Here is a 24,640-nt window from a genome sequence, read left to right as displayed (position 1 = left end):
ATTAGGCCAATAAAGAACCCATAGGTGTCCTATTGTACACATGGATTTTAGCTGTAGCATGCCCTTGGGTCCTATTCATTGTGAAATAGATGAGATCACTTTCGCTTTGTTGGCTACTGTTTTGGAGCTGTATTATTTATTCCATGGCTATAACAGCCTCTCTATCATTTTTAATTAACATTTAATCCATTACTATTTCATTGTTTTGAATAGAAATGTCCTCATCATAGCCCAATCTAAATGTATAAGGCTGTAACATTTATAATCTTTTTAAGATATCCGGCTCTCTCTACTTGCGCCAGCATTTTATCTGTTGGCAATGGGTTCATAGTAGCTGCAGGTTTATGGGTCCATGGAATGGGAATCCGTTGCGCAATTGAATGTAGCACACACGTGTCACTAGCCGTGACAACGCCACATCTCGTGTCTGGCGCTTTCTGTAGGCTTGTTTCACTGTCTGATGTGTTTTCAGGTTAAGGTGTTACTTCTGAATCTAAATCGTCAAGCACCCCCACCAAGCACCAGCAAGATAATCCCTGGAAATAAATAAAATTATTCAAATTACACCGACCCGAACATGATGTAAGAACTCACAAAAAACTATTTATTCATGCAACCCTTTATGGTACAGCTGAGTGAATGATGGAATATAATATATCTTTGCAAAAAGGAAAAAAGGGCCCAATTGAACTTTTTAGGGCCCCTGCCAACTATTCATTTATCTCTGTAGGCTTGGTCACCCATAAGGCACACAAAGATGGCCTTTATTTATTCAAATTAGTATCACACTTGAACACCACGTAAAATACAAGTGAATGATTTAGGCTACATGGATTGCAGGTCAGCCGCTCCCTATACGCAGAGTACGCAGAGTGCGAAGGGGTCCAAATACCTGGGGGGGCACCAAAAATTAAGGTTTGTAAAAAAATAAAGTAAAAGATATTACAATATTGAATTAAAAATATAAATTAGTTATGAAGAGGCCCACCGTTGTTTTTTCTTTATTGTATAACCTATCACACAATTGCTGCAAATTAGATATTTTTACCTAATATATAAAAAGAGGCTCCCCCCCCCTAACCCTAAACTGTGGCGATGGGTTTAGCAGTTAAACTAGTTTTGGTGTTAGTAGAGTTAAACTGTGAGTCACACCTGACAGTCAGGAAGAAGCGAGTCAGAGGGCGGAGCCAAGTGGCAGTTAAACGTCTTGCAGCAGATCTTTTATACATTATACTTACACTCTTATATGCAAGGCTGTCGCTTCACTGCACATTTCCTCGAAACACATGTAAGTGAAATATATTAAGTTGTGTTTGAGACTTGCGTCATGCGCGATCTGAATACTGACACATTCGCTGAACAACAGCAACAGCGTGCTAGGACTACATGCATATTCTCCTTTACTGGAGGAATAGCGCTGCTATGGATCGCACCTAGATACTCTGATATGGTTCAATGTCGGATCCTGAATAGAAAATCACTCTACAGAATCGGAAAGGTCTTTATCCGTAAAACCGCTTTTTTACAACGTAGCCTACTATCAGCTTCAATTGTATCAACAAACCTATATGTCTCGTCAGCTAACCGAATCATTGACCACTCCAGCAGACGAGCTGCAGCAGATATGGCATCGCCCCTGAGGTCCCTGGTGGAGGACGATGAGCGGTACCTCAAGTCCTTCCAGCTGTTCCTGGAGCGCTCCTCTGAGCACCAGTGCATGCACGACTTCATTCAGGGCATACTGCCGGGGGAACTAGCCAGGTAATCCAGTAACCACTGCATGAACCACTGGTAAGTCCCATGAACCACTGGTAAGTCCCAGTGGTTCACCGCGTTCTCAGAATATGTTTGACTTATGAAGACCTACCCCCAAAAAAGCAGAAAAATAAACTAACAAAAACATTAAATGGCAGGGGCAAAATGAATGCTTACAGTAAGTGACGTGTTCTTATGATTCACTTTCATTGTTTTCATTAGAATTATATGCAGAACTTGATCGTTATATCCAGGTTTACTGGTCAACAATCGCTACGAACCCCCCCCCCCCCCAACAATTGCTCCGAACCCCCCCCCCCCCACAACAATCACTCCGAACCCCCCCCCCCCGTCAACAATCGCTACGAACCCCCCCCCCCCCGTCAACAATCGCAACGAAGACCCCCGGGGGGGGGGCCGCCTTGAACATCCTGCATACGGGCCCGTCGTTGCCTTGTTACGCCACTGGTGGAATCATTAAAAAAAAATTAAGCCTATGTCTCTATCGCGCCTGACTCTTAAGCTTGCCTGAATAACCAGTTAACATCACGGCTATTATCGTAGCTAGTGTTCCTGTTAATCTTTAAACCTGACCAGCACCTGCACCACTAAACCCCTGTTGCTGTTGCACATGTTTTTTGAAAAATGAACCAATTATTAAGGGTCCAATGGGGTTTTATAGCTAGACAGGACTGCTGAGATTCCGACAACATTATCACTCCTGCCTTGTGTTTATTAACTGATCTTGATTATTAAACTCACATTTTATCTTTCCAGCTAATGCCAAATAATGGTTCAACACACGGATATTATATGCAAAAGGTGTAGAGGGTGCTGGTATGAGGATCAGTGTGGACCCACCAACAATGTGCTAACGGTGTTCAAATGTAACCTTTAGTGTCGGCGACGGAAAGGCTGAGCTGAATGTCTTCGGAGTGGGAAGCGGTTCAGGTGAGAACCTACCAGGCATTCTCTACCTTAGTGACAGTATAACTTTGTGGAGCCTCCATTCAAACATGTTCATCTACAGATCCTCAGTTGGACGACAGCCTTTGTCAGCAACTTGTCCTGCCAGTTGGGTTAATATTAACCCTCCACAGCAGACAATGTCAATAGAGGCAATTATAAGTTTTTTGTTTACTGCAATGCATTTATGTTTGAGCGCTTGCATTTTGACAGAGAGTCTATTCTGCCAAGAATGCCAGAATGTGATGTCAAAACCGATTAAATGTTTCTGTTAATGTTTTTGCAGCCACACCGACACCTGCATGTCAGTATGACAGAGTAGACGGCGGTGTGGGTTTCCTAATGGCATCTGAATGAATGACTTTATACCCTCAGGGTAGCGTTGATGCTAATCTGAGAGTTTACATGCTACACGAGCTCGGCTGACCACACCTGCTGCTGGTCACTTGCATAAGAGTCAAACAAGTGTGGTTTAACAAGTGGCTCTGCAACAAATTGAACAAGCAAAAATAATCGTCATTTTATCTTATTTATTTTTTGCCTTCCGTCTCTGACAAAATAGGTGTAAGTATGTGTGTAGTGCAGGTAGCTATGTGCTGCTAAGCGTCATTCACTGCCAATTATCTTGCGGAACATTTCCATGCTAATACCTTTCATTTAATAAAACGTGGTAGCTGTTAACATTTTATCAAAAAGGCTGACACTCCACCAAGGCATATTTAAACATTCCTGCATACACTTTCATTCTTGACTTCAGAGCGGATTTTGTTACTAAGTGGAATTTAGGATTAGTAAAACACATTAGTCATCCAATCAGAGTCAGTACCGGAGGCGTTTTGTCCAATGAGAGGTCAAGTCTGCTTGTTGCTGTGGTTGCAGGTGATATAGACCTGGAGATGTTTTCTCAGCTCCGTCAGAAGCATCCAAGCGTAACGGTGGACAACCAAGTGATTGAGCCCAGCAGCCAACAGATACATAACTACAAAGGTACATATTTACTGCGTATTATCTCAAGTTTACTCTTTCAGCCTTGCTTATCCGAGTCGGGAAGGATTAAAGGTTTATACCAATTGTAATTGATTTACCTCTTTTAAGAAAATTAGTTCAAACTAACTGGGGGTCACTTGTGTTCTTTTTCCAATAGTTTTATTGTCTAAGACACCAGATTTAGATTATATTAAATTCACCTGGAACAAGAACACTGCCGCTGAGTTTGAACAACACTGGAAAGAAAACAAGATGAGCAAGAAAGCAGACTTCATTCACATGATACAGGTGAATAAGGTTCCTACTATGAGCGCCAATGCTGCACATCACATTGGTTTCTTCAGTCTGAGTACATGCTGGTATTGTAGTTTAGACCCATTTTCTGGTAACATCACGGGCATAGATTGTTTACGTGGCACTTTAACGTTTATGTATATGTTAACATGTTACAAATGTATACGTGTGCTCCCCACAACATCGAACACGAACCAAAATAAGGAGTTTACCTACCATCTTCAGTTTTCCATCACCAAAATCATTATGATTTTCCAGTTACTCATGACCAGGGCTGTCATGCACACTCTGATAATCATTCCAGATTAAGCTGTACTAAATGACTCTCCTAGACTAGGAATATTAAAGAGCATGCAATCAATGTGCCACTCATGTGACACATTTCCATTCACATTAATTGTCCACATTTCATGGCAATTAACCCACACTCGTGAACACCTGTCGTTAATAGACTATTAATTAGCCATTCTCTAGACCGCTTCGCCAGCCAATTTCTCTGCGTTTGTGTTTGAATGAACAGATGCTCTACTACGTCAAAGACCCAGACGCCACCGTCCGCTTCTTCCAGAGTCTACTCGACAAGAATGGAAAACTTCTCATTATTCTCGTTTCTGGTACATCGACATTTCTTTATCGCTCCATCAATTTCTTTACGAGTGATTATAGAGCGATGCAATTCTTATTACTGCATCCAGGAGAGGCAATCCATCAAACATTGTATGACTAGATAAAGATATATATATATTTTTAAAGTATTTTATTGCCTTTTTTTTTTTTTGAAGGACTTGCCTACATGAGTGGCGCATTATTGGATTTAGTTGTTAGATGCTATATAATTTAAAACGTTCATGTTTCTACCGGTAGACATTGAGCCGGTATAATACCTTATAACAAATTCCATGTCAACATGTATTTTTGGTTCCATGTTTTTTTGAGTCAACAATCAAGCAGTTAATCTGTTAAAATAATATAAGCACATAAGACATCTGATGCTTGATTCAACCTGCCTGTGTCTGCTCGTGCTCGTGTGTGTGTGTGTGTGTGTGTGTGTGTGTGTGTGTGTGTGTGTGTGTGTGCGTGTGTGTGTGTGTGTGTGTGTGTGTGTGTGTGTGTGTGTGTGTGTGTGCGCGTGTGTGCGTTGGACCCTTAGGTAGGAGTGGGTGGGGCAAGCTGTGGCGGAAGTACCGGAGGCAGCTGTGTAACACCGAGATCAGCCAGTGTGTGACCACGAGGGACATCAAGAGCGGCCTGGAGTCCCAGGGCGTGGCCTACCGCAGTTACGCGCTTCCTTCCCATCTGGACATCAGCGAGTGCTTCGTGGAGGGCAGTGAGAAGGGGGAGCTACTGCTGGACTTTCTGACGGAGGTCCTGGACTTCAGCCGGACGGCGCCGGCCGAGCTTAAGGCGGGGGTCCTGGAGATGTTGCGGCAACCGGACTGCAGTGTGGAGACCGATGGGAAGGTCATCTTTAACAACAGCCTGGAGGCTCTGGTGCTGGACCCTCTGCCTTAAGGCCTGATTATGGTCTCCATGTTGACGCAACGTAACAGACTCACTGCGTCCGTGCGGACTCTCCCTGCGTCCACTGCAAGGTCCTGACGTGCGCCTCCCAAAAATTCAGCAACAAGGGCTGTGATTGGTCCGCTCACTAAAATCCAACGCAGGACCGAAACAGTTGACGACTGCGTCGAAGCATCTGCATGGGCATTGCGTTGCATCGACTTGGAACCATAACTGAGCCTTGAGCATTGAGGAGGACCTTCTTAAAGATCGCTGAAATCTTAAAAAATATAAATATAATTTTGTTAGATTTACCTGTAGATTAAATATTTTTATTAATGAACTAAATCGTCTGTGTCTGTGCGTGAGACATCCAGTCCGTTCTCTGAGGGATGGTTATATTATATTATATATTCTTTAATTACAACTATCACGTAACAATCTTAAATGTTGATTTGTTGGGAGCACAATCTGAAACAATGCAGTAAACAGCAATCTACCTATAACGCAGGCCATGGTTGCATTTGCTAAACAGATTTTTCTCCAACAAATTTTAACTCAACGTAATGAATTCACCTGAATAATTATATAAACACTGTGGAGAATATATAAGTTCAAAACAGCTAAGCAAGCTGTGCAAATAATTCCCCAGGCGTTAAGACAGATTTGTTAATGATGTCAATACCGTAGCTAGCCATATGAGGGTGCTATAAAACTAGCCATATGAGGGGAATAACTCATATTGTAAAACCAAGGCTCTAGCTCTACAGGTAGGGATGGAACTAGAAAAAGCATTTCCTGTAGAAACTGGAGTGAGTGCTGTACAAAATGAGGATGAAAATATGTTTGAGTAAAGTTGGATAGTTTAAGACATAAAAAAATGTTAAATGGCTTAAATCAAGTGAAGGGATGTAAAAACGTTTAAATGGAATTAACATGCATGCCATTTAAAATGGTTAGAAACAAATAAAGTGAAGAGTAAAACAAACAGCTGAATTTATCATGTTTGAATACATTTGATTAAATACAGAAAAGCTGAGCTCTTCTGATTGTGTGTGTGTGTGTGTGTGTGTGTGTGTGTGTGTGTGTGTGTGTGTGTGTGTGTGTGTGTGTGTGTGTGTGTGTGTGTGTGTGTGTGTGTGTGTGTGTGTGTGTGCGTGCGTGCGTGCGTGCGTGCGTGTTCTTGCGTGCGTGCGTTTGGTGGGGTACTGTTGCGACCGTGGTCGTGGTCGCCGTGTTCCGGGTGCCACAAGGGATTCCTGGGACTATCTCTAGTGGGACCTCTGGCGCCCTCCTAGGTCCTTTGCGGCAGGCAGGGACATAGTGAGGGGTTTGTCTCTGTGGGTGTGTATTTATATTTGTGTAACGTTACTGTACTTATGTTACTGAGTTATTGTTTCCGACACCGTCAGTGAGACATACATTGCGATCGGTTGAGAAAGTGGGTTTTCTGTGGGATGTTTCTGTAATAAATTGCAACTGTCGCAGTCGTTTAGCCTATGGGCTGCGAGGGATGTATAATTGCTCCCCACTCGTCCTTCCCGTGCTGCTCGCTCGCTACAGTAGGCTATGTTATGAGGTGAGGCATGGACCTATTAAAGAAGGTGAGGACTGCATGCCGTGCTCAACTATTGTCCTTCTTAGGTTTTATTGTTTCTTAAAGGGGACATATTATACCACCAGGTGTGAGTGTGATTAGCCTTGCAAGCTGTTTCGAAAATCTGCCCCATAATATATCACTAGTGGGCGTGTCCAACTAGATGTGCGCTGGATGGATCAGTCTACCAGCCTGCCCAGTGGACTGAAGCAAACGTTGCGCATCTATCCAGCACAGATCAAGGTGGACACGCCCAATAGTGATGTCAGAAGGGCAGATTTTAGAAACGGCTTATAAGGCAAGGCAAGGCAACTTTATTTATATAGCACTTTTCATACACAAGGCAGACTCAAAGTGCTTAAAGGGCTAATCACACTCACACATGGTTGCATAATATGTCCCCTTTAAAATGTTAGGATTACCTTGGAATCACTTTGTGCCATTTAGATTTTAAATATATTTTAAACTAAGGATAAACTAAAGATATTCTACATTTAAAATATAATTTCTCTGACTATTCAACTAGCCTACTTCAGACTTCGTAACTTCCTAACTTAACTTCCTAACTTTAACTCAACACAATTGTATCTTCAATAATTTGAAACATGAACAGAATTTCGATATCATTAATATACTTTTTTCAGATTCATTTGAATTTCATACCGGCATGGAATATTTTCAGTTGGTCTCATTGACTCATGTTGAGGCCACAGCGTGACGACGTGTTGCCAGATTGCCTGGTTTCCCGCCTTTTTGGGCTACTTTTAATCACGTTGAAAGTAGCCCAAACCAAACATGAAATGAAATAGAGTAAAACATCTTGCTCACTCAGATTTGAGCAGATATATTAATGTAGAAATGTTACATAAAACCACTTTAGGATAGTTGTGACACAGTTCTAATACAATTTATATACGAACAGATTAGATGTATTAGAACATTTTCAACTTGAACGTGTTTCATGAAGACAATAAATAAACGATACTTAAGATACTTAAAACGTCCTCCGCCATGCTAAGGGAGAGGGTCCAGGACCAGTGCCTCTATGCTGTTGTTAAAGATGATCTTCCCATCGGTCTCCGCGCTGCAGTCCGGGTGCCGAAGCATCTCCAGGACCCCCTCCTTCATCTCGACCGGCGCCGTCTCCTCCACTAGGAGCAGGAAGTCCAGCAGTCTCCGTTCGCGTTCCCCTCAACGAAGCACTCGCTGATGTCAAGGTATGACGGCATCTGGTAACTACGGTAACTGATGCCCTTGGAATCCAGCATGCCCTTGATATCGTCCATGCTGATATACTGTCCAGGGTAGGTGGCAAGCTGCCTCTTGTACTTCCGCCACAGTATTTCTCGCCCAGTCTTACCTGAGGGTCACACACACACACACACACACACACACACACACACACACACACACACACACACACACACACACACACACACACACACACACACACAATAATTCTTCTTAAAAGGCATTTTTTAGGTGAGAGCATTTTACTTGTTTCCAGCTTTTAAGTCTTTAATTATCTTAATTAAAAAATATATATAAAAAAATCATTTAACTTGTTACTGATATGTTTTTACTCTGAGTAACCTAATGCTTGGAAAACTAGAATCACAGAATTATAAATCTGTTGGATCAACACTGTACCAAACTGCTTTGTCAAAGTCTTATTTAAGCATGTTATCTTTTCCTCCTCTGATATTAAGAACAGATAATGACCAAATGCAGGTCACTGTTTTCCTGTCCATCTTGACCACAGACAGCAGCCATGCAGAAGTAGAGAACAAAGACAGAACCCTGTTCATCTCAGGGGAGCCTTACTGCTCAGGTCAGATGTATTGCTCTTCCTGAGTTTCTGGTCTGGCTGTTCACGTCGTGTTTTAAACATGGCCGATACGACGACTGTGGATAGAGTGACGTCAGAGTCACATTACGATACGACTGTTCAACCTGAGGTCTGCTGCTGCTCTCGGCTTCAACACACACACAGCTGTTACTCAGAGTAATGATGGAGTCATGATGTATCACTGCTGAGCTCTGAGATGGACAACAGTCACAGACAGAGAGATCCTCTTCTTACCTCTTAGCTTTGCTCCGGCGGCCATGTTCCCCAGACAGAGCGGTCTTAGAGGTAGGACCCCCCTCCTCTCTCTCCTCATCCATAGTAGACTGGAGAAAATACGTTCCGTCCCATACGGTATAAAGTATAAGTGTAAGGGAAGAAACTGAGGTTAAAGTGTTTATATAACAAGTTGATCAGGTGAAAGGTTTTCAAAGTGGAGAAAGAAAGGCTCCTCGCTGCGACCGACGGTAGGATGGGGAAGTAACTTTGCTGAACCGGTTGGACAGTTTAGCACACCACCGCTCCCCCTCACACCATTTTCAGAGAACCTTTTTTTTCAGCACTACGTCACATGAGCATTAAATAAATGCTGCGCCTCAAATTGCCGTGGACAGCAGCGAGGATGACCAGTTTTGCCACGGGCCGAAACGTTGCGGAGCGACCACAGCCAGAGAAAACCCAGCGGGGCAGAGGAGTGTGAGGAAGTGTGTGAGGATTATAGTCCTGTAATTTGTAGCTGCCTGGATTCCCTTCCACATGCTGCGCGTGATGTTGTTCAGGTAGAGGCTTTCAAGTTTATGGCAATGGGCCCTTTTTGCAGCCGTGATGGACCTCTCAACCTCATACCGGGCTCTCTTATATTCCCCTTGATCTCCTGACTTGAGGGCTCCCGTCTTCTTCTGATGTTTTGTTTTATGTCCCCATTAAACCCAGGTTTTTGGTCAGGGAACACACACACAGATCTTGCGGGGGCACATAGACGTAAATGAGATGCATCTTATTTCAAGTGGTGGCAGCGTCCAGGCGGGCGGTTTAACCAGACATCCCCCCCCCCCCACACACACAAATAAATGGTAACATATCGATCAGCAATGAGGTTGGAGTAGCCTACTGTGGGGGCCCTAGGCAGAGGATTGTTGACGGGGGGGGGGGTGCGATTGTTGAGGGGGGGGGTGTATGGAGCGATTGTTGACGGGGGGGGGGGGGGGGGGGGGGGGGGTGGAGCGATTTTTTATTTATTATTTTTGGCTCTAGGGGGCCCCCCCCGTGGCCCGGGGCCCCCAAACAATTGCGGGGCCCCAGGCAGTTGCCTGGTATGCCTAATGGGATGCGGCGCCTCCCCACATAAATAATTGTAATACACCAACATTGTTAACTGCCATACATAGCTAAACAAGCAAATAAAAAATTGAATAGGCCTACAAAAGCAAAATTCTTTAATTTGTTGATTTTTTTATCGCGCGATTAACGCAGATTTATTAATAAAAAAAAAAAAATCTTTCGCTCAAAACAAAGAAGCAGTAGCCTGATTGCTATGTTCAAGGCAGTATGTTCATCGTTTAATTGCACTATAGGCTTTTTTTTTGTATCGTCCTGTTTTGATCAGTATATGCCAATGTTGTTATCAATAAAAAAACATTTGCACAAGGCAAGCCGATGCACTTCACCATGTTGATAAGAGCATTAAAATGAGAACAATTAACGGGACAAAGAAATTAAGGGATATTTAGCATAGAAAACAAAAATTGCGATTGATCGCTATTGCTCACGATTAATCGCGGGTTAACTGACATTAATTAAATATTTTAACCGCTTGACAGCACTAGTATAAAGCACTTGCATTTGAACGAGTTCAAACTGTTATTTTACTATTGTTATCCATGTTTTCTAGGAATGGCCTCTGCTACATTCTGGTCTGAGGAGGACTTCTCCTGTTCCATCTGTCTGGATGTGTTCAACAGCCCAGTTTTCACTCCATGTGGACACAACTTCTGCAGAACCTGTATAGCAACGTGCTGGGATGTCCGAGGCCAGTGCAGATGCCCTTTTTGCAACGAGCTGTTCCACACAAGACCTGATTTACGGGTTAATACCTTGATATCAGAGATGGTTGATTGGTTCAGAAGTTCTTTACGAGGCAAAACACAGCCTTGTGTTGAACCAGACCTTCGGATCCCTGAAGGATCCTCCACCCACCAGGGACTGAGCAATGGTGGAGGTCCGTCCTCCGTCATACGTAGGGACCTTGTGGAGAGCCCTGGAACAGCTGAGGAGCGGAACATGGAGACGAAGAGGCTGGCTGAACTTAGATCAGCTCCAAATGAGTGTAAGTGTCTGATGCAAGATTCGTTCAGGGAAACACCATCTGTACAGGGAAATGTTTGCATTGTGGTTAGTGAATACAAAGGTAACACAGGTGAGTGGGAGGGACCATCGTGGAGAGTTATGGATTGGCGGGAGATGCCTATGGTGTGTTCCAGATGCCTCGTACACCACCCACACAAGCTGCTAGTGAAGAAATCTCCCAGATTTCTTGCTGCATTTCACGGAAGAACGCCCCATTTTGGTCGGGACCTACCACTCGGGATTCGGAGAGCGTACCGAGTTCAGTGAGGCCACCCGTACGACTCGACAACAAAAATGGCTGCGGCCGTAAAGAGATAAAAAATTTTTGTACGTGTTGGTCATTTTAATGTCGATTTTTAAAAACTCTTACATCTTTGATTACATTGCTACTTTATCCAGTCACCAATTAATGCATTGCAAAGTCTTGCTGTGCGTGCAATACAATGTAAAGTTGTGTTGTTTGTTTTCAAGCTGGTTATCTAAAGAGGCTAATGTAGCTAACTATAACAAGGACTAGTCAATGACATGCCAAAAAGACAAACGGGAACGCTATAAGTGTTACGAGCCAGGAAATTACGTCACAAGAGCAACTCGTGCGGGTGGTGTACGAGGCATCTGGATCACACCCTTGAACTGCAATACACTATGGGGGAGGTGGACATGTCTGCAAGTCTGGACGCAAGGCTGCAACACAGTTTAAGGAATCTACACAACAAAGAAGTCAGTCAATTGCCCTTGCCTGACGATCAGACTCTGGCTGCAATGGCAACGCAAATGACAACGATCTTAATAGCTCTCAGGGCGCACTCACACTAGGCAAGTTTGCCTGTTCCGTGCTGCAGGAAGATTCGGCTCGATTCCCCCCCTCCCCACTCCTCCTGCTGGCCCGTGGTCACACTGCTCCCAAAGGCCGTGGCCTGGGCACGATTGCTCCTTCATACATACGTCATCACGTCATAATACGATAAATACGTCTGCGACTGCGACTGAATGCTGTCGTTGGCCCAAATTTCGAGTAAACACTCGACTTCACTATCGCACCAACGTAAACCCACTCGTGAACCGCTTGCCGCCATTGTTTAAAATGATTGTTGTGGGGAAGAAGAGCATGGACCTATAAAGAAAGAAGGGTCGCGCAAGGACTACGTCATACAGCTCACGTTGCGTATCCGCGCGTGTCATCTCATTAGCATCTGTACTTTGGCCACGGCACACCTCTCCCAAGAGTGCCGTGGCCAAGGGGCTGTTCCGTGCTGGAATACGGATGGCGTGGTCACACTAGCCAAACGTTCTAGACTTTAGTATGCAAATGAGCTCGGGCACGGGGCCGCGGCCCTAGTGTGAGTGGCCCCTCTGTCAGAGAGACGAAGCCAGGTATCTCTAGGTACAGGGAGAAAGTATACTAATCCTTTGAATGGGACTAGTAATTATATTAGCAAGGTGAATATAATTGTAGATTTGATTATGTTATTTCCACGACAGTATCTGATTAGTTTGATTTAGGGCTTTCAAATGCACATTCAATGGTCCAATATTCTCAAAATATAAAAACTTTTTTTTCATTAGGAAAGAATAAATTGCTATATTGCTCTCTGAACAGGGCAGAATATATAATATAAATCATACCACTGTTAAATAATAATAATAATATACAATTAATAAATAAGCAGCTTTTCAAAACAACAACCTGAAACAAGAATTAATTTCTGCAATTTTAACTATAAAAATATTCTGGTTGAATGTTTTGATGCATAATAATGTGTATGTAGTGTACATATTGAGGGACTACCTGCACTTTATACATTTTCTGTCTAAATTTCAAAGCCCCTCACACACACATTGGATTTCCAATTAACAAAATTTAACTATCAAAAACACAATGTGTACTATTGCTTAGACAATCTATTGCAAATTATTCCACTATGGCACCTAGCACATGATATTTTCTATGTTTTTGTCTTTTTATGTTACATTTTTATTATTATAGTTTTATGATGAAGACGATGAAGAATGGTTCAGCAGCTCATCATGTCTGGTTCTCCCTCAGATGACTGTGAACCAGGCGCGTCGTTAGACCTGGGCATTCGGGGCTATAGCCCCGGATCTTTTGGGATCAGCCCCGGATCTCTGCCGTAAAAAAAAAAAAAAAAAAGTGTGTATATATATATCTATATATATAGATATATAGATATATATATATATATATAGATATAGATATATATATATATATAGCTGCTTTCATACACGTAAGTACTGGCTGCTCTTCTGAATATATGCTGCATCGTTGCAGCAACATTGAAGACGATCGCGTTGACTTCTGCGGTCTGTTCTGCCTCCATGCTGTCTGCGTCAAACCAAAACAAATCTGAGTGACAGCGGCCGCACTTATCCCGCCTCCTGCAAATGTACGTAATATCCCTCCCCTTGCAATGCCGGCGCTGGCACTGGCCGCGGGAGCAAGATGTTATTCAAACAAAAATGCATCAATCATTGTTTTATTCTTTCATTACACAATTTCTTTCATTCTTATAAATAAAAAAATAATATAAATACATATATAAATCTAGCCAACTTGTCAATCAAAATTAGTCTTGTCTTGTCCCTCTGGTTGTTCATTCTAAAACACTACAATCTTTTGAGAAGCAAATGGTTGCAGCCTCTATAGGCTTACTGTGGCGCTGATGTGAGTACTGTATGCATGCAATACTACTACTCATAGTAATAATCGGAGAGGGTTGAGAAACAGTGGGTTGACAATCCATTCTGGTACCTCATTTTGAAAATCCCCAAAAAAGAAACTTCACAGAGGACTGTCTTTCGATTTTTAATACATTGCTTTGGAGGTTTTCAATCTAACATCCCACTGGTTTGATTTTACCTAAGAGAATTTTTTTTATTTTTTAAAGCATCCACAGCAGCCATAATAATGAGATTATGAGACAATGAGAATGAAGCGGCAACAGTGTGACTGTGCAGAGTGAGAGAGATGGCTTCAATGGATGACCAGGGATTGGTGGTGGCGTTACCCAGGAAGGGCGGCTGTAGTTAACTGCAAGCAACAGAACATGAATAGTGAAGTGGAGGAAGGAGTCGAAATGAGACTTCATTAACAGATTCATGTACAGCTCAGATTTATATGGAGATAAGCTTCTTAAACAACTTGCATACAGCATAAGCAAGTAACAGAAAGTAACAGATTATTTTTTCATTATTTAAATCTACATCCTGGTTACACGTCGCGCGATAGCGCATATCATTTCATGCAAGCGAGTGTTTACTTCCTGGTTACAGGTCGCGCGATAGCACATATCATCTCATGCGATCTTAAAGAGAACTTGACGTGAACAGTTTAGGAATGCATATTCCGGGAAAACATTACAACTCTGAAGTTCTGACTAAATATAAAGCATGTTTTATCTGTAACATTAAACCTACACTGACAATAAGTAATAACTTAAAAATGAAACATAAAAGCAGACCACTACTTGCCGTTGCCTGGCTGGGGGAGAAAGGTCCGTCGGAGCAGCGATGGCTTCTTGACATCGGGTAGGTGCACGCAGGCTATATAGGCTATTCTAATGTCTTATTTTTGCCCTGGCACTCGGCATAGGCGACCTATGTGTTGGGGGCGCCCTTAATTAATTAATCGATACATTAATTAATTATTTAATTAATTAAGATACCGTAGCACGCAGGAGTCAGGACGGTGCTCCCCCCCCGGGCTAAAGCCCCGGATGTTTTCAATTGCTAACGACGCGCCTGTCTACTTTAATTATCACTGCTAATATAAACCCTTATCTGGTTCCGTCTTAGTGTGTCTTCTATGATCTTAAACTCTGTAACCTCTGCTACTCGGTCAAGGTTACCAGAATAACCTCATGATGCAGAAACAAAGCCTTTCCGGCGTTACACCGAATACTGAGACCCACCGAAAAGTGTGACCCTAGCCGATAATAGGAAATGCTCAAAGGTAAATCAGCGTAATTTAACACTGACTGTAGCTTTTTATGGGGAAAGAAGCAACGGTGAAGGACCGTACTAAGTGATTTATTTGATAAACTTTTTTTAAACACCGCTATCAGAAACCAAAGATCAACCATGGTAAATGAGACTGTCAATATGCTTAATATATTGAGTAATATTCATGTTAAAGCCGTGCCGTGGTTTATTTCCTTTTCGCTAAATTTGAATATAATAATACCGTGCCCTTTTTGAAAAATTAGCTGCACTTCGTTCAAAGAAGTAAGTGAGAGTTAACATGAATATTACTCAATATATTAAGCATATTGACAGACTCACAAATAAATCACTTCGGTCACACCAGAGTACTTCCGTCGCGCCTGGGTTGTTTTTGTCACGCCGCGTGTTGTTCTCCGGGGCTGCAGCTGGATACTATAGACCTCTGAAGAATCGGCCTCAAGGCTCCCATCGGACAAACGTCTAGGAGAAATAACATGGGGTCTTTGAATGATCGTACATAACAAACTCTGTAGGTGGCGAAGAAGTAAAGCTTCTCACTTTTTGAACTACACACTTTTTCCATCTCAAATTGGGTTTTGGATTGTCGGTGCCGTTAAAGTAGTGAACTATTATGAGTTATTAGTCTTCTTCTCCAGCAGGGGAGCAGTAGAGTACAGAGGAGCTCGTCTTTGTTATGCGCTCCATTAAGCTGGGTTTACACTACGTAAGGCACTTCCACAAAGACAGACCGATTTCTATTGTTGTCTACACACTAGGTCCAATTGTGGTCTACTAAGGTCATTTTTCTATTGTGGTCTACTGAGGTCATGTTTCTATTGTGGTCTACTGAGGTCGGGTCTCAGAGTTGTGCATTAGTAAGGAAGGTTAAGAGGTTGAGTCCGTAAGAGAAGCAGTTCTGTGTTTTTGTTAAGGATTTTAATTTACATTCAACAGATGAGGGCTGGATGTTTTACGACAAGAGGCTGTACCTTATTTCTACTACTAAGAGGAACTGGACGGCCTGTCAGTCTGTCTGTCTCTCTGTCTGTCTGTCTGTCTGTCTGTCTATTATTTTTGAATAAGTGAATGCCTGCTCAAGTGTTAAACTCATTCATTATTGAATGGGTCGACGAGTGAATGAGTGAATGGGTGAGGGAGTGAGTGAAAGAGTGACAGGGTGAGGCAGGGTACCGGTGGGGGTAGTTGAGGTAGTGTCGGTCAGTCTAATTCACACACACACACTATTTGACCTCAACTGTCTCTTTGTTTTCCTCTGTCTGAGCATGTGGACATCGGAGCTCTCTGTCCAGCGTTCATATTTCAATGAAGTGATGAGTCATTATCACTGAATGAAGTCATGGAACAGCAGCCAATAGGAGGCTAGTGCTAACTGGGAGGGGAACTGCCCAATTGGTTGGTTCACAGCATCATTTCCTTGTTACAGAGTCCGACGGTTTTGGTGTGACTCACATCATTAAAGCAGTGATTTGGAATAAAAAAAAAAAAAAGTCCTCATTTTAAATTAACGTTAACACAAAAGCAACGCCAATTCCAACGCCTTATCACGCAGATGAAACTGATCCTGACCCGAACCCGAGCATCCCGTCGGGCTCCGGTCGGGTTTCCATGCTCTAGTTTGTGTGTGTGTGTGTGTGTGTGTGTGTGTGTGTGTGTGTGTGTGTGTGTGTGTGTGTGTGTGTGTGTGTGTGTGTGTGTGTGTGTGTGTGTGTGTGTGTGTGTGTGTGTGTGTGTGTGTGTGTGTGTCTTGCCCCTTATCTGAATAGCTGCCAGTAAAGGGTGTAACACGAGGAAGGAAAAAACACAAGAAGAATCCAATCCAACAAGATTCCATTGAGACTCATTCGGGAGAAATTAATAAAGAAATCCCCCTGCTATTATAGAATCACACGCCAGTACCACATGTTAACCCTTACTGAGTACTCTGCCCTCCGAGTACTCTGCACTCTGAGTACTCTGCACTCCATGTATCTTGCACTCTTAGTATCTTATACTCTGAGGAAACTCCACTCAGTACTCTGCTCTTCTGAAAAGAGAAATCATCCATATAGTGTGGATTCTACTGATTCATAAGTTCACACTGACGCAAATAAAGTGTTCATTAAACAAGGTGGTAATGTCTCTAAAGGATGGAGGAGGATTGTACATGGAGGAGTTCAGCAGACACAGAGCAGAGGAGGCCTTTTCTACTAATGTGCTTCTATTCATGACGTTATCGGTCTCTTTTTTGATAGCATGTTATCTATGTTCCTGTTGGTTCTGCTGTAGAGAAGCAGCTGACTCAGTGACTGAGTGTCTCTACAGGCTGGTTAAACCATCAAGTGTCTCTTGGTTTTTCTCTGAGCTTCTACGCATCACAGCTCCCTGGCCATCATTCTTATTTTGATAAAGTTATTATTCTTGGATCAGCCGCCTTAGCATGTTAGTTCATGTCTGGGAGGAGTATGAACTGGGAGGGGAACTGGTCCAACTGGTTGGTTAATCATTTCCTTGTTATGAGTCGGACGTTTTGGTGCGGCTCAATTCATCACAGTAGGAAGACGACTAAGGTACTGTAGTCTACTCTGATCCATGATAGATCATGAATATGAATAACTTTGAATCTTATCAATAGGGTGATGGTAAGTTTCCTGTAAAACCACAGGGTTATTCACGTCAATCAATGTATGGATGCATTGCTAGTTGACGAAATTGCATTGAATATTTTTTAAGATTCCTGCTCTGTGGAATACTACCTGTTAGACCGTGGGTATTGGGGATCGGACCCAGAACCTTCCAGCCTGGTAAGGTCATGGATCAGCCACCTGTAAGAGGTTAGTCCGGGAGGAGTATGAACTGGGAGGGGAACTGGTCCAATAGGAAGAAGACTAAGATACTGTAGTCCATTCTTAGCCGTGATAGATCATATATATGAATAACTTTGTATATTATCAGTAGGTTGAATATTTTTAGGATTCCTGCTCCACAGGATGCTACGCACGGGTTAGACTGTGGGCTTTGGGGATCGAACCCAGAACCTTCCAGCCTGGATTCAAGTGTCAGGTTGACGTTAATAATGACTTTATTTTCTTGTGCCTTCTTGCATCCTTGGGTGACTTCAAAGGTACTTGGGACGGAATGAACTGTTATTACATTTGCAGTGCGGTATTATGATTACATTATTTAGACAGGAATCTTGGTTAGTGAAGACGTTTAAACATCATCTTATTCTGGGTTTTGTTTTCTGTGGGCCTGCATCAGAGATCTAGTTGTGATATCATACCAAATGAGGAAGTCCATATATGGTCCTACCTTCAGAGTGGTTTAACCAGCACAGGGAGCAGTTGGTATGATATCCGCACGGTGAACTTGATCTTATCAGACACATTTGAAGCCCTTTGAGACCTTATGTGTGGAATGATGAATAGTTATTAAAGAGTGTGTTCGACACTTCTGGGCGGCATCTCCACATCTTCCCCCTCATTGAGAATGAGAGGGTCTATGAATCTTGATCTACGAAAGACCATCCTGCCTCTTGTCCAGAGAGACACAGCCCCCTGTGACCGGAAATACACAGCTCATATAAAAGCAGGGAATATACGCTGAGTGGCCGTATTAACTGTATGGAGTTGTGTTTGTGTCCAGGTCTCCAGTCTACTATGGATGAGGAGAGAGAGGAGGGGGGTCCTACTAAGACCACTCTGTCTGGGGAACATGGCCGCCTGAGCAAAGCTAAGAGGTAAGAAGAGGATCTCTCTGTCTGTGACTGTTGTCCATCTGAGAGCTCAGCAGTGATGTCTCAAGACTCAAGACATCATTAGTCTGAGTATCATCTCTGTGTGTGTGTGTGTGTGTGTGTGTGTGTGTGTGTGTGTGTGTGTGTGTGTGTGTGTGTGTGTGTGTGTGTGTGTGTGTGTGTGTGTGTGTGTGTGTGTGTGTGTGTTGAAGCCCAGAGCAGCAGGAGAGAGCAGACTCCCCTGGACCCAGCTGTGTCTCCATGGAGAGTGACCACTCTATGGAACCACCTGCTACATTTAAAGATGGAAATCAGTCTATTGGGATGAGGTGAGTAATTGGAGAGTGACCGGTCAGAGACATGGAGGGGTGCTTCTTCCGCATTGAAGGATCAGGGTGCAAAGGCGGGAGATATTGAGGTGACCCCGATCCGCTTTCATTCAGAACAGTGTGAACAGCACAAATCACATGCAATCTGGTCTGTTCAATTACCTGATCTGCTTTGAGCCACTTCCATACGCGGTCCGGAATCAGATAAAGGAGGGATTTATCTCAATGCGACCTCAGGTTGATCACCCGTATTGTAATTCATCTGACTTTGTCGTCCCTCTAGATAAGGGGTCACCAACCTTTTTGAACCTGAGAGCTACTTCAAGAATTGAGTCGTACGAGGGCCTACTTGACTCACGGGCCTTTTCTGCCCATAGGGCACTGCCAGATGGGTAGTTAGCCTGGAAGCTATGTGTGTAATAAAAAATAACTCTTCCTCCTAATCAGTGTAAAAATGACACGTTTTCGTTCTCTTTTTCACCATGTTTTTCTTTGTTTTGCGGGTAAACCCTGTGTCTAGGTCCCGATTTAACCATGATATGTTTTTTAAATTTTACATAAAATATTGTCATTGACATAAAATCTAAATATTAGGGCCACATGTGAATTTTCTTTTAGTTCAGACTAGAAAGTCAGAATTCGGGGATTGAAGTCAGATTGTGAATTTAAAGTCAGAACTCGTTTCATTCTATCTTTAAAGTCAGAAATCTGAGATTAAAGTCAGAACTCCAAAAAAATTATCAAACATGGTTTTTTTTTTGTTCTGAGTTTAAAGTCAGAATTTTTTCTTGTGCTTTGTGAACATGACCCGTCGGCGACTCACATGGTCCCTGTGGGCGACCAGGTCCCCGCGGGCACCGTGTTGGCTACCCTTGCTGTAGATCCACAGTCGTCGTATCGGCCATGTTCAAAACACAACGTGAACAGCCCTCCTCATCCTCATCCTCATCGTCATCCGCTTATCCAGGGTCGGGTCGCGGGGGGAGCAGCTCAAGCAGGGGGCCCCAGACTTCCCTTTCCCGGGCCACATTGACCAGCTCTGACGGGGGGATCCCGAGGCGTTCCCAGGCCAGTGTTGAGATATAATCTCTCCACCTAGTCCTGGGTCTTCCCCGAGGTCTCCTCCCCACTGGACGTGCCTGAAACACCTCACAAGGAAGGCACCCAGTGGGCATCCTTACCAGATGCCCGAACCACCTCAGCTGACTCCTTTCTAAGTAAAGGAGCAGCGGCTCTAATCCGAGTTCCTCACGGATGGCTGAGCTTCTCACCCTATCCCTAAGGGAGACGCCAGCCACCCTTCTGAGAAAACTCATCTCGGCCGCTTGTACCCACGATCTCGTCCTTTCGGTCATCACCCAGCCCTCATGACCATAGGTGAGGATAGGAAAGAAGATCGACCGGTAGATCGAGAGCTTTGCCTTGCGGCTCAGCTCTCTTTTCGTTACAACGGTGCGGTAAAGCGAACGCAATACCGCCCCCGCTGCTCCGATTCTCCGGCCAATCTCACGCTCCATAGTACTCTCACTCGCGAACAAGACCCCGAGGTACTTGAACTCCTTCACTTGGGCTAAGGACTCATTTCCTACCCGGAGTAAGCAATCCACCGGTTTCCTGCTAAGAGTCATGGCCTCAGATTTAGCGGTGCTGATCCTCATCCCAGCCGCTTCACACTCGGCCGCCAGCCGATCCAGTGAGTGCTGAAGGTCCCAGGCCGATGATCCAATGAGGACCACATCATCTGCAAAAAGCAGTGACGAGATCCTCAGACCACCGAACTGCAACCCCTCCCACCACGACTACGCCTCGATATCCTGTCCATGTATATCACAAACAGGATTGGTGACAAGGCGCAGCCCTGGCGGAGACCAGCACCCACTGAGAACGAAACTGACTGGCTGCCGAGAACACGAACACAGCTCTCGCTTTGGGAGTACAAAGATTGGATGGCCCTGAGGATAGACCCCCTTACCCCATACTCCCGCAGCACCTCCCACAGTTTCTCCCGGGGGACCCGGTCATACGCCTTCTCCAGATCCACAAAACACATGTAGACCGGATGGGCATACTCCCAGGCCCCCTCCAGGATCCTTGCGAGAGTGAAGAGCTGGTCCGTAGTTCCACGTCCGGGGCGAAAACCGCATTGTTCCTCTTCAATCTGAGGTTCGACGATCGGCCGAACCCTCCTTTCCAGCACCTTGGAGTAGACTTTACCAGGGAGGCTGAGAAGTGTGATACCCCGGTAATTGGCACACACTCTCTGGTCCCCCTTTTTGAACAGGGGAACCACCACCCCGGTTTGCCACTCCTTTGGCACTGTACCCGACTCCCACGCGATGTTGAATAGGCGTGTCAACCATGACAGCCCCTCAACACCCAGAGCCTTTAGCATTTCTGGCTGGATCTCATCAATCCCTGGGGCTTTGCCACTGCGGAGATGTTTGACTACCTCAGTGACCTCCACCAGGGAAATTGACGACGAAACACCATCAACCTCGAGCTCTGCCTCCAACATAGAGGGCGTGTTATTCGGATTCAGGAGTTCCTCAAAGTGTTCCTTCCAACGTCCGACGACCTCCTCAGTTGAGGTCAACAGAGTCCCATCCTTACTGTACACAGCTTGGATGGTTCCCCGTTTCCCCCTCCTGAGGTGCCGGAGGTCTTCCAGAAACACTTTGGTGCCGACCGAAAGTCCTTCTCCATGGCCTCTCCGAACTTCTCCCACACCCGCTGCTTAGCCTCCGACACGGCAGCCGCTGCAGCCCTTCGAGCCTGTCGGTACCCTGCAACCGAGTCAGGAGTCCTCCAGGATATCATATCCCAGAAGGCCTCCTTCTTCAGTCGGACGGCTTCCCTGACCACCGGTGTCCACCACGGTGTCCGAGGGTTACCGCCCCTTGAGGAGCCTAAGACCCTGAGGCCACAGCTAGCCACCGCAGCTTCAGCAATGGAGGCTTTGAACACCGCCCACTCCGGCTCAATGCCCCCAACCTCCACAGGAATGCCAGAAAAGCTCCGCCGGAGGTGTGAGTTGAAGATGCCTAGGACGGGGGCCTCCTCCAGACGTTCCCAGTTCACCCGCACTACTCGTTTGGGCTTACCAGGTCTATCCGTAAATTTCCCCCATTCCCTGATCCAACTCACAACCAGATGGTGGTCGGTTGACAGTTCCGCCCCTCTCTTTACCCGAGTGTCCAAAACATGCGGCCTCAGATCAGATGACACGATCACGAAATCGATCATCGATCTTCGGCCTAGGGTACTCTGGTACCAGGTACACTTATGAGCACCCTTATGTTCGAACATGGTGTTTGTTATGGATAATCCATGACTAGCACAGAAGTCCAATAACAAACGACCGCTCGGGTTTAGATCAGGGAGGCCGTTCCTCCCAACCACGCCTCTCCAGGCGTGAACAGCCATACCAGAAACTCAGGAAGAGCAATACATCTGACCTGAGCAGTAAGGCACCCCTGAGATGAACAGGGTTCTGTCTTTGTTCTCTACTGTGTTTGGTCTTCATGACTGCTGTCTGTGGTCAAGTTTGACAGTAAAACAGTGACCTCCATTTGGTCATTATCTGTTCTTAATATCAGAGAAGGAAAAGATAACATGCTTAAATAAGACTCAGACTTTGACAAAGCAGTTTGGTACGTCAGTCTTGACGTCCAACAGATTTATAATTCTGTGATTCTAGTTCAAAGCATTAGATTACTCAGAGCCAGTAATAAAATCTCAGTAAGAAGTTAAAATATCTTATCAAGATAATAAAGGACTTAGAAGCTTGAAACAAGTGAAATGCTCTCACCTAAAAACTTGCTTGTAAGTAGAATTATCTTGTCAGCATAAAAATTGCAGTGTGAGTAAAAGCTGTGTGTGTGTGTGTGTGTGTGTGTGTGTGTGTGTGTGTGTGTGTGTGTGTGTGTGTGTGTGTGTGTGTGTGTGTGTGTGTGTGTGTGTGTGTGTGTGTGTGTGTGTGTGTGTGTGTGTGTGTGTGTGTGTTGAAGGCCAGAGCAGCAGCAGAGGGCAGTCTCCCCTGGACCCAGCTCTGTCTCCATGAAGAGTGACCAATCTATGGATCATCCTCCTGACCTTAAAAATGGACACCCCTCCAGAGAGGAGAGGTAGGAGTTTCAGAAAGGCGATGAAAACAGACCTGTTGGTCGGTATCAGACTCTGCTGATACTGATGTTTACAAATCTGGGGAAATACGTGTGTGTGTGTGTGTGTGTGTGTGTGTGTGTGTGTGTGTGTGTGTGTGTGTGTGTGTGTGTGTGTGTGTGTGTGTGTGTGTGTGTGTGTGTGTGTGTGTGTGTGTGTGTGTGTGTGTGTGTGTGTGTGTGTGTAGGCAGCACGCTGGTATGCTGCACAAACAAACATACAATTTGTAACATCTACACCGGTCGTCACTGCCAGCGTAAAAGCAGAAAGAGCCAATTGTGCTGATAACAGCAATAATCACAATGTGCTTAGTTGCAACCTTGAAATCAGCGACCAAAACTGTGCTCAGAAGCGGTAAGATCTATAACCTTGGATGGAGGGTCTATGACCCGACAGCTGATTGTCCTGAAAATAACCATCGTAACGCATGGACCACTTTTGAACAATACCATCGTCCACTTTCTGATCAGGACTGGATGTGCTTTCAGGCACAGGAGAGAGAGTTCAGAAAAACCTTGGACGTTAAATCAATCAATGACAAACAAACAATTGGATTCACTGGAAGTACCGCAGACAAGCAACCCCCCATGGTGCGGCACCCCTTATCTGGACAACCCAAATCTGGACAACCCATAACATCAGACTTCACCACAGAGGAGATTGTCAAGGTCCTCATTAGCCTCTCGAACAGCAAGGCATGTGGAGCAGACGACGTGACATATGAAGTGCTTAAAGCAACAAAACAGTTAATACTCAATAGTGGCCCTTACGCAGATTTTTAATGTCTGCTGAGTCAATCACGACTCTTGGAAAGGAGCCATCATCTACAGCATTCCCAAGAAGCACAACATCCCAAATGCTCCATCCACCTGGAAGGATATATCACTGCTCCCTACCATATACAAGGTGTTCATGAAGTGCATTTTAAACCAGATTTTACCCTGAATCTGGAACACTGTCACCCAAACAAAAAGCCTACATAAAGAGGGAAGGAATGAATGAGCTTGTATTCTGTCTGAAGACTGCCATTGATGATTTTAAACATGAATCCTCCCGTTTTTATGCGGTGTTCCTGGACTTTCGTGACGCATTTGGTTCCCTACCCCACTGCGTAATGCTGCATTCCCTAGAGGAAATAAATCTGCCGGAACAATACCTTCATATTG

The 24,640-nt window shown here is 44.5% G+C and overlaps 1 protein-coding gene and 1 pseudogene across 6 annotated transcripts; one reads left to right on the top strand and one right to left on the bottom strand.

Annotated features, from left to right (window-relative positions):
- The first annotated feature begins 1,137 nt into the window (after positions 1-1,137).
- On the top strand, positions 1,138-6,498 carry LOC115533372 (histamine N-methyltransferase). Of its 6 annotated transcripts, none has more exons than XM_030343876.1 (7): positions 1,138-1,288; positions 1,606-1,761; positions 2,654-2,706; positions 3,601-3,708; positions 3,866-3,996; positions 4,523-4,616; positions 5,153-6,498. In XM_030343876.1, the coding sequence occupies exons 2-7, from the start codon at positions 1,625-1,627 to the stop codon at positions 5,512-5,514; spliced, it is 885 nt and encodes a 294-aa protein (XP_030199736.1). In that variant the 5' UTR covers positions 1,138-1,288; positions 1,606-1,624; the 3' UTR covers positions 5,515-6,498. The 6 variants fall into 6 exon arrangements, with proteins under 6 accessions (XP_030199736.1, XP_030199738.1, XP_030199737.1 ...); XM_030343878.1 differs by having other exon boundaries at positions 1,150-1,288; positions 1,609-1,761; XM_030343877.1 differs by having other exon boundaries at positions 1,156-1,288; positions 1,581-1,761.
- Positions 6,499-7,576: 1,078 nt separating this feature from the next.
- Positions 7,577-24,640, bottom strand: part of LOC115533341 (histamine N-methyltransferase-like) — a 38,715-nt pseudogene continuing 21,651 nt past the window's right edge.

The sequence above is a fragment of the Gadus morhua genome, chromosome 20 (assembly GCF_902167405.1).
Source record: "Gadus morhua chromosome 20, gadMor3.0, whole genome shotgun sequence".
NCBI lineage: Eukaryota > Metazoa > Chordata > Actinopteri > Gadiformes > Gadidae > Gadus > Gadus morhua.
This window is presented reverse-complemented; position numbering and strand designations above follow the sequence as displayed.

Excerpts from the sequence above, each read along its gene's own strand:
- LOC115533372 (XM_030343876.1), top strand. The coding sequence starts at position 1,625 with ATGGCATCGCCCCTGAGGTCCCTGGTGGAGGACGATGAGCGGTACCTC. Across the intron at positions 1,762-2,653 it reads CTGCCGGGGGAACTAGCCAG|TGTCGGCGACGGAAAGGCTG; the intron begins GTAATCCAGTAA and ends TGTAACCTTTAG. Across the intron at positions 3,709-3,865 it reads ACAGATACATAACTACAAAG|TTTTATTGTCTAAGACACCA; the intron begins GTACATATTTAC and ends TTTTTCCAATAG.